Genomic DNA, 10,962 nt, shown 5'->3' with positions numbered 1-10,962 from the left:
CTCCAATGTTTTGGAAAATCATTCAGGTTTTTGTGTTTAATGTAAGAGGAAGATACATTTTCACCTGTAAGGCAAGTATAAAAACAGAAGTTGGTATCTTAACCTCCTTTAACTACAGTTTTTTTCAAATTAGGAAAGCACATAAAGTGTTTCATGACAATCACATCAGAGTACATCTCAAGACTGTCACCTACCCGAGCAGGTAAAGCCATCTCCAGTGAAACCTTCAGAGCAGGCACATCGGTATGAGCCAGGGGTATTTACACACTGAGCATTTATGCTGCACTGGTGGGTTCCATTAGAACATTCATCCAGATCTGCATGCCAAGAGAACACAGCAATAAAGTTTAGAAATGGAAATGGAACATTTAAACACGTAGAAAGATTTTCATGTTTTAATCAAAAAATAAGGTGGCCAAATGGAATGTGTTTTTATTTGTCTGCATGGTCACAGCTCCAATTCTCTAAGATCTCAGACCCATAACCTAAAATGTCCATGTCACAAATGTGGGCCAAAAAGATGAATTCAAGCATCTTGTGAGATACCTAATCAATTAGAAATTTAATGGTTAAAAGAAAGCAGTGTTAGATTCCATTCTCATTTCTGCTGAGTGTGGATTTTATTGCCAATTCCCTTAGTAAAGACGGGTCAATTTTTAAGATACTACTGAATTTCAGACAGAAAAATTAGCATAGCATTTTCAAGTTCGTTTTATGTAAATGAGGAAACTGAGATATGATTCTTGACCTCTTGGAGGCCACAGTCTAGCAGGAAAAACAGATGTTAAACACAGAAAAAACCAATATTGTTGTATGTACAATGAAGAAAAGTCACAAGGTGCAGTGAGAGAATAAATGCATCTAATTTGGGCACACGCAGGAATAAGATAGGCCTCACTGGGGAAGGAACTTTTAGTTATCCTCAGACCTGAAGGATGAAGAGGAGTTAGCTGACTGAACACCAGCAGGGAAGACTATCCCTTGCAGAGGGGATAGCACATATAAAGACACAGAGGAGGAAAACAGCTTGGTGCAACAAAAGAAATTAAAGGAGGTCAGAGAGGGAAAGCACAATGCAGGAGATGGAAGATGATGAAAGATGGAGCTCGAGAAACAGCGGGAACATTCTGTGCGTCTTACAAACCAGGGGAGGAAGCTGGATTTTATCCTCAATTCCATGGAGAATAAGATTGTGAAGAGAGCAGATCCGTGGTTCAAAACTCTCCTCCTGCTATGTAGAGAATGGATCGCAGGGGGAACGGAGAGCAAATGAGCGGACATATGAGGGGCTTCTCTTAGCGCCCAGTGGAGGAGCTAGGGGTGGGAAAGTGGTTAGGACTAGAGCGGCCGGGTTAGACGGAACGGAGAGAGAGGATGGAGATGATGTTTTGCAGCACAGGTGCGGGACACTGTTGAATTTCTTGTATTGGAGGAGGGCTGTCTTGTGATGCCAGGGTGACAAATGGACAAGAAGCACAAAAAAGGAGGCTAAAAGAGAGAAAAATTGTAGATATACATGTGGCTAGGAAAACGGGAATGAGGATATGGCTGAAAAGTTGTGAGATTAAGGACAGAGAGTTGACTGGACTAGGAAGAGGCAGCTTGTGAACTTAATGAAGCCATCGCAGGACATTACTTAGCAAAATCATTTGAAAACTATGATAATTTAAATTCTATAGTCAGTTCATAAACACTTGACAGGTATAATATTTGAATAGATATGAAAATGTATTCAAATTAACTTATACTATTGGTAAGAGATTTTAGGCTATTCTCTAATCCTTACTGCTGGTCTGTAAGCTTTTTATGAGTAATTGTGTGGAGGTCAGTTCAGCTTGCTTTCTTCTCTATTTTCAACTGACCCGGATAATTTTTACCAGTTGGAAAAATGCTTTATTGTTAAGTCATGTAAAACACTGAGCCTGTTAAATAGCACTGAGAATGATACCAAGGGTATATAATCCAGTGCCCTGCCTCACAGCTATAGAAGACTTATTAGACTCTGGCTTAAGAACTACAAAACTTGGAGAAACTGCCTTCCTATGCTCCTTTCTTCAAGTCAGATCTCTGGAATCCAACAAACATTCAGGTTTGACTCTAAGAAGAATTCTATCTTCTAGCAAGAAGCTGGTATTGACTACTTATTATAAACTTACGCTATCTGAAGAAAACTTTTCATTTTCTCCATTTATTTTACCAGGTTTTAAAATCTCACTGATTACTCTATGAAAAGATTGGAAAAACATATTAGTCATTTTTCATCATACAGCTGTTTGGATCAATGGCTGCACATCGAATAATTTTTCCAAACAACAACACATTAAAAAGCAGATACCAAGGCATACTGTTGTAATTTGATCATTTATATTAGGGCTAAAAGAAACTCTTAGCAAAAATTTTCTTGTAACTAAAGACAGCCTTTGATTTACAAGAGAGTAAATGAAAGTGAAGAGTATGTTCCTATGCAAGTGTGTGAGTTAGCAACTGTGCAAAGAAGCTTTACAAATTTTGAGTCTTAGCAAAGGATATTTATATTTGCAAACCCACCAATACATTTGATGCCATTTCCAACCCAGCCTTCTCTGCAGCCACATTTGAAGCTTCCTGGGACATTCAGACATGAAGCATGCATGTCGCAGTTGTGAGCACCAATTTCACACTCGTCCACATCTAAGAAACCAGAGTTAATATGAAAAAGATAAAAAGCAAACCAATTGGTTCCACTTCTGAGTATATTTCTCTATTGGTAAAATTTTAAAGTATATAAAGAACTGTACAGAGAAAATATTAACATCACTTTTATTTTTAATTTTTGTAGATTCCAACAAGATTTGGAAGATCATGATCTGAATCTAACAAGTCTTTCCCTAGAAGAAACTGCCAGCCACTTTCTGGGAGTAGGGAGACATAGCAGCCCTGCTCCCGGCAGGTGTGTGTGTCATCCCCTACCTACCCCAGGAACTTACTTCCTGCCTGGGCCCAGGCAAAATTCTGTGTAGAGGACACCTGATTATAGATGTCAAGAGAAAAGAGAACATGCTATTCCTTCCTATTAATATTCATTACACACTTTTCATGAAGATAAGAAGAAGACTGACTTCTTTAAAAAAGCAGTAGTCCATTCTCTTTTTAAAATTATATCATCATTTGTCATTTTAAAAGTCAATGAAATATTTTATAGAGTTTTCAAAACTATCATTTAGATATGCATTTTTGTTTCTTCTATTTATCTGAGAATATAGAAAAATATTCACTGGACATGATATCTGGAAAGTGTACCAGACACATTTACCTGCATGTGTGCATATGCGCATATACGAGGAGTCTTCAAAAAGTTCATGGAAAGATCCATGTTATTTTTTAATTCTATTTTTCTATTTTTCCACTTATGTGTACATTATATATATACACACACAAATTTTTTGCAGTATATATATATATATATACTTATGTGTACATTATATATATATATACACACACATATATGTATGCATAACCTATGTAGATTTGGTTCCTCAAAGCTTTCTAGAATANCTCCAATGTTTTGGAAAATCATTCAGGTTTTTGTGTTTAATGTAAGAGGAAGATACATTTTTACCTGTAAGTCAAGTATAAAAACAGAAGTTGGTATCTTAGCCTCCTTTAACTACAGTTTTTTTCAAATTAGGAAAGCACATAAAGTGTTTCATGACAATCACATCAGAGTACATCTCAGGACTGTCACCTACCTGAGCAGGTAAAGCCATCTCCAGTGAAACCTTCAGAGCAGGCACATCGGTATGAGCCAGGGGTATTTACACACTGAGCATTTATGCTGCACTGGTGGGTTCCATTAGAACATTCATCCAGATCTGCATGCCAAGAGAACACAGCAATAAAGTTTAGAAATGGAAATGGAACATTTAAACACCTAGAAAGATTTTCATGTTTTAATTAAAATATGAAGTGGCCAAATGGAATGTGTTTTTATTTGTCTGCATGGTCACAGCTCTAATTCTATGGGTCACAGACCCATAACCTAAAATGTCCACGTCACAAATGTGGGCCAAAAAGATGAATTCAAGCATCTTGTGAGATACCTAATCAATTAGAATTTAAATGGTTAAAAGAAAGCAGTGTTAGATTCCATTCTCATTTCTGCTGAGTGTGGATTTTATTGCCAGTTCCCTTTAGTAAAAACGGGTCAATTTTTAAGATACTACTGAATTTCAGACAGAAAAATTAGCATAGCATTTTCAAGTTTGTTTTATGTAAATGAGGAAACTGAGATATGATTCTTGCCCTCTTGGAGACCACAGTCTAGCAGGAAAGACAGATGTTAAACACAGAAAAAACCAATATTGTTATATGTACAATGAAGAAAAGTCACAAGGTGCAGTGAGAGAATAAAGGCATCTAATTTGGGCACTTGCAGGAACAAGGTAGGCCTCACTGGGGAAGGAACTTTTAGTTATCCTCAGACCAGAAGGATGAAGAGGAGGTAGCTCACTGAACACCAGCAGGGAAGACTATCCCTTGCAGAGGGGACAGCACATATAAAGACACAGAGGAGGAAAATAGCTTGGTGCGACAAAAGAAATTAAAGGAGGTCAGAGAGGGAAAGCGCAATGCAGGAGATGGAAGATGATGAAAGATGGAGCTCGAGAAACAGCGGGAACATTCTGTGTGTCTTACAAACCAGGGGAGGAAGCTGGATTTTATCCTCAATTTCATGGGGAATAAGATTGTGAAGAGATCAGATCTGTGGTTCAAAACTCTCCTCCTGCTGTGCAGAGAATGGATCGCAGGGGGAACGGAGAGCAAATAAGCAGACATATGAGGGGCTTCTCTTAGTGCCCAGTGGAGGAGCTAGGGGTGGGAAAGTGGTTAGGACTAGATCGGCCGGGTTAGACGCAACGGAGAGAGAGGATGGAGACGATGTTTGATGTTTTGCAGCACAGGTGCGGGACACTGTTGAATTTCTTGTATTGGAGGAGGGCTGTCTTGTGATGCCAGGGTGACAGATGGACAAGAAGCACAAAAAAGGAGGCTAAAAGAGAGAAAAATAGTAGATATACATGTGGCTAGGAAAACGGGAATGAGGATATGGCTGAAAAGTTGTGAGATTAAGGATAGAGAGTTGACTGGACTAGGAAGAGGCAGCTTGTGAACTTAATGAAGCCATTGCAGGACATTACTTAGCAAAGTTATTTGGACACTGTGATAATTTAAATTCTATAGTCAGTTCATAAACACTTGACAGGTATGAAATATTTGAATAGATAGGAAAGTGTATTCAAATTAACTTATACTATTGGTAAGAGATTTTAGGCTATTCTCTAATCCTTACTGCTGGTCTGTAAGCTTTTTATGAGTAATTGTGCGGAGGTCAGTTCAGCTTGCTTTCTTCTCTATTTTCAACTGACCCGGATAATTTTTACCAGTTAGAAAAATGCTTTATTGTTAAGGCATGTAAAACACTGAGCCTATTAAATAGCACTGAGAATGATACTAAGGGTATATAATCCAGTGCCCTGCCTCACAGCTATAGAAGACTTATTAGACTCTGGCTTAAGAACTACAAAACTTGGAGAAACTGCCTTCCTATGCTCCTTTCTTCAAGTCAGATCTCTGGAATCCAACAAACATTCAGGTTTGACTCTAAGAATAATTGTATCTTCTAGCAAGAAGCTGGTATTGACTACTTATTATAAACTTACGCTATCTGAAAAATACTTCTCATTTTCTCCATTTATTTTACCAGGTTTTAAAATCTCACTGATTACTCTATGAAAAGACTGGAAAAACATATTAGTCATTTTTCATCATACAGCTGTTTGGATCACTGGCTGCACATCGAATAATTTTTCCAAACAACAACACATTAAAAAGCAGATGCCAAGGCATACTGTTGTAATTTGATCATTTATATTAAGGCTAAAAGAAACTCTTAGCAAAAATTGTCTTGTAACTAAAGACAGCCTTTGATTTACAAGAGAGTAAATGAAAGTGAAGAGTATGTTCCTATGCAAGTGTGTGGGTTAGTAACTGTGCACAAAGAAGCTTTACAAACTTTGAGTCTTAGCAAGGGATATTTATATTTGCAAACCCACCAATACATTTGATGCCATTTCCAACCCAGCCTTCTCTGCAGCCACATTTGAAGCTTCCTGGGACATTCAGACATGAAGCGTGCATGTCGCAGTTGTGAGCACCAATTTCACACTCGTCCACATCTGAGAAACCAGAGTTAATATGAAAAAGATAAAAAGCAAACCAATTGGTTCCACTTCTGAGTATATTTCTCTATTGGTAAAATTTTAAAGTATATAAAGAACTGTACAGAGAAAATATTAACATCACTTTTATTTTTAATTTTTGTAGATTCCAACAAGATTTGGAAGATCATGATCTGAATCTAACAAGTCTTTCCCTAGAAGAAACTGCCAGACACTTTCTGGGAGCAGGGAGACATAGCAGCCACTGCTCTCGGCAGGTGTGTGTGTCATCCCCTACCCACCCCAGGAACTTACTTCCTGCCTGGGCCCAGGCAAAATTCTGTGTAGAGGACACCTGATTATAGATGTCAAGAGAAATCTTATTTCCAAAAAGAGAACATGCTATTCCTTCCTATTAATATTCATTACACACTTTTCATGAAGATAAGAACAAGACTGACTTCTTTAAAAAAGTAATAGTCCATTCTCTTTTTAAAATTACATCATCATTTGTCATTTTAAAAGTCAATGAAATATTTTATAGAGTTTTCAAAACTATCATTTAGATATGCATGTTTGTTTCTTCTATTTATCTGAGAATATAGAAAAATATTCACTGGACATGATATCTGGAAAGTGTACCAGACGCATTTACCTGCATGTGTGCATATGCGCATATATGAGGAGTCTTCAAAAAGTTCATGGAAAGATCCATGTTATTTTTTAATTCTATTTTTCCACAAATTTTTTGCAGTATATATATATATATATACTTATGTGTACATTATATATGTATATATATATACACATATGTATGCATAACCTATGTAGATTTGGTTCCTCAAAGCTTTCTAGAATATAAAGAATAGTCTGTTCTACCTAGTTCAGTGATTACGTATAGTATATGTGGACATTATGCATGCACACATGCTCCTGGCTTCACATCAACCCCGCTAGTGGTGAGTATGCAGAGTACACTTTCTTTTATTACTTGCCTTTTTAGGGACGGTCAACTTTAGGGATGGGATGCATCCTAAGCCACCCACCTCCTGCCTTGAGCAAAATGCCATATGCAAATCTTAAATTGAGCAATGAGAAACACCTGGTCCAAAACCCTGACTTTGGCACTTCCTAGCCCCACCTGTGCACAAAAGGCTGACACTATTTAGTAGAGAAAGGGAACAAGAGGTAAAATGGATGGGGTGAGCAAAGAAAGAAAGTGGAGAGAAAAAAGAGAGAGGCAATTTGGAGTGTGTATAACCATCTATCCTTTTCTCATGATACCCACCAATGCATGTTTTCATGTCCATTGAAGCCATGAAGCCATCATAACAGAGACAGCGATACTCTCCAGGAATGTTGGTACACTGGCCACCATCACAGATATCAGGGTTGTTTTCACATTCATCAATATCTGATGACACAAAATGAACATCAAATGAAAGCAAGGATGCCTTTCATCACCCTCAAATGTTTTTTTTTTTTTCCTGTCCAGTTCCACTCAATAATATCTGGAGCTACATTTGTAAGATAAAATACTTAGATGTACAAAGTCTGTGTGTGTTCTTTTCCCCACCTGCACACGATCTCCCATCTGGCATCAGGGCATAGCCTTCACTGCAGCTGCATTCGTAGCTTCCTTCTGAATTAGTGCACTGGGTGTCACAGCCTCCATTCATTATCATACATTCATCTATATCTGGGAAAACAACATGGCAAACACATTACTTGTAAGGTCTACTTCCTTAAAAAAAACATAAGGAGTTTTTCTCTTTTTTAAACAGATAATTCTTGAATGGCTTAGGATTTTTCTCCCTACTATTTGTGTTGGTTTATCACTATACCATTAGTCCTTCTTAGTTCTTTTTACTTCCCTTTTAAAAAGCATTCCATTTGACATTTAACTCCAGTACCTTAAGATTAAAGAACTCAGAAATATAATAACTATGGAGTTTAGAGCATTTTCTAAAATAAGACCAGTGAATCCACTGCAAAACCAACCAACCATGGCATCTTAGAGATCTGCCCCCATTCTTAGATTCATTTTTGGGACACGGGATTCTCATAGGCTTCATTATATTATATATTCAGCGCCAAAGGTTTTCCTAGATGACTTGAAAAATGCAAGTTTCAGACCTGCTTGTCACTCCTTACCTGTACAGCCCTGGCGGTCTGGCGTGGCCTGGTATCCAGGATTGCAGGAGCACTGATAGGTTCCAATCATGTTCACACACTTCCCATTTCTGCAGAGATTGTCGCTCAGGGAGCATTCATTAATATCTACAACAGATACACAGAATTAACATTCTTATGCAACAGCCAAATCACTGAAGTCATCATGAATGTGCTTCATTGGGGCAGGGGTCTGCAAGGGCTTTGCATAGTTCAGGAGGAAATAAGATGATCTCTTTGCTGTTCAAAGAAAACGCTGGAATCTCTACTTGTTATCTCTACCTACAACACTTCTGTCTAGTAGAACTTTCTACAATGATGAAACTTCCATATCTATGCTGTCCTTATGCTATTGAGCATTCAAACATGGACATTAGCCCTGGCGGTCTGGCGTGGCCTGGTATCCAGGATTGCAGGAGCACTGATAGGTTCCAATCATGTTCACACACTTCCCATTTCTGCAGAGATTGTCGCTCAGGGAGCATTCATTAATATCTACAACAGATACACAGAATTAACATTCTTACGCAACAGCCAAATCACTGAAGTCATCATGAATGTGCTTCATTGGGGCAGGGGTCTGCAAGGGCTTTGCATAGTTCAGGAGGAAATAAGATGATTTCTTTGCTGTTCAAAGAAAACGCTGGAATCTCTACTTGTTATCTGTACCTACAACACTTCTGTCTAGTAGAACTTTCTACAATGACGAAACTTCCATATCTATGCTGTCCTTATGCTATTGAGCATTCAAACATGGACATCGTGACAAAGGAATTTTTAATGCAATTTAATTTTAATTAAATTTACATACCCACTTGTTGCTCAAGACTATGATGTTAGACCATGGAGATCTGGCACATTCCAGAAATGAAGCTTACTACTATTTAATATATGAATTTATACTATCACGCTCACCTGGTCATTATTAAATGGTCAAGTGTTACCTACATAACTTGAAGTTTCCTGAGGGAAGATGGCTGGCCCCATAAAAGAGAGGCATGACAAAGTGCCCTCACTTGTTACTTGTTTTCATCGCATTGTATGTATGTACCAGGTGGATCTACAAATTATATTGCCTATTTTAAAATAAACTCTTATAAGATGGGCAAGTGCCTTTAAAAAACTCATGCAGAGATCTGCGCAATAAACTAGTACTAATAATGCAGTCACAAGAGAACAGCAAGGAAATGGCAGAGTGACACATTCCCTCCTGTGAGCTCCTTGTCAGACACAATATAAGGTAAAAACAATAACAATACAATTAGATATTAACAAAAAATTCATCCCAAATTCTCAAAATTACTAAGACGACTATGTGACATGGATTTATTATGATCATTAAGTAAGTATTTTATGTTGTACAGAAATATATATTTTATATTGTGCATTGTAATTTTGAGGGGTGCTTTTTTCCAGCTACAAGATTCATAAAAACTAAGTAAGAAATAAGCTGAACTTAGAAACAGGTTCCTGAATCACTGAACCACAATATGTTCAACAGTGAATAAATATTCTGTAGTTATCAGCGTAACAATTTTTTCCTACAACTATTAAAATGAAATAAAAATATTCAAAACTTTTAATCTATCTTTTAAAATGTCTGCTTAGTTGATGTAAGATTCACTTCATATATTAGCATAGCAATATAGAATCATGTATTGCATGACAACATTTTAGTCACTGATGGAAAACATAAACTATGGTCGTCTCATAAGATTATAATGGAGCTGAAAAATTTCTATTGCCTAGTGACATTGTAGCCACAGTAGCGTCATTGCACAATGCATTACTCACTTGTTTGTGGTGAAGCTGGCTAGGAGCAATAGACTATAGCATATAGCCTAGGTGTGTAGTAGGCTATGACATCGAGGTTTGGGTAAGTACATTCTATGATGTTGGCACAATGATGAAATCACCTAACAATGCATTTCTCAGAATGAATCCTGGTTGTTTGGGATGCATGATGTATATGGCTTATAAATAAATATTTATGTATTAACAAAGTGTGCTCAAATTATTTTATTAAATGTGGTGTGTGATTTGGTCTATTTTAAGCTGGTTTGCTTAGTTTCAAGAAAGAGTTCCTGTGAAGAAAATGCATCCTGACTAAATCAAAGTTTTAAAGCCAGTATATTAGAACACGGTAAGCCCAGAGGCCTTCATACATTTATGAAAAGCAAGAGGCTGGAATGCTCAAGGAGCAGCCATTAGTCTTCTTAAAACCCCTCTGCCATCCCTACTGAGCTCAGGGCTAGGAGAGAACACGGGGTTTGTGTGAGAAGTAGGGGTTGATTTGGTCTATTTTAAGCTGGTTTGCTTAGTTTCAAGAAAGAGTTCCTGTGAAGAAAATGCTTCCTGACTAAATCAAAGTTTTAAAGCCAGTATATTAGAACATGGTAAGCCTAGAGGCCTTCATACATTTATGAAAAGCAAGAGGTTGGAATGCTCAAGGAGCAGCCATTAGTCTTCTTAAAAGCCCTCTGCCATCCCTACTGAGCTCAGGGCTAGGAGAGAGCACGGGGTTTGTGTGAGAAGTAGGGGTGGAGGGAGCTCACACATTCACACACATGTGCAAGATCCATGAGAGTGGACT

The 10,962-nt window shown here is 37.7% G+C and overlaps 1 protein-coding gene across 1 annotated transcript in view; it reads right to left on the bottom strand.

Annotated features, from left to right (window-relative positions):
* FBN2 (fibrillin 2) overlaps positions 1–10,962 on the bottom strand; it is a gene marked incomplete at its 5' end in the record, with an annotated part of 260,278 nt that overhangs the window by 61,546 nt on the left and 187,770 nt on the right. The window contains 6 exons of the mRNA XM_008570929.1: positions 195–317; positions 2,548–2,670; positions 6,093–6,215; positions 7,486–7,611; positions 7,774–7,896; positions 8,352–8,477. Coding sequence (XP_008569151.1) covers positions 195–317; positions 2,548–2,670; positions 6,093–6,215; positions 7,486–7,611; positions 7,774–7,896; positions 8,352–8,477 — 744 coding nt within the window. The remainder of the gene's footprint in view (positions 1–194; positions 318–2,547; positions 2,671–6,092; positions 6,216–7,485; positions 7,612–7,773; positions 7,897–8,351; positions 8,478–10,962) is intronic.

Source organism: Galeopterus variegatus, unplaced genomic scaffold (genome assembly GCF_000696425.1).
Source record: "Galeopterus variegatus unplaced genomic scaffold, G_variegatus-3.0.2 Scaffold645, whole genome shotgun sequence".
Lineage (NCBI taxonomy): Eukaryota > Metazoa > Chordata > Mammalia > Dermoptera > Cynocephalidae > Galeopterus > Galeopterus variegatus.
Note: the sequence above shows the minus strand (reverse complement) of the source record. Positions and strands in the feature narration are given on the sequence as shown.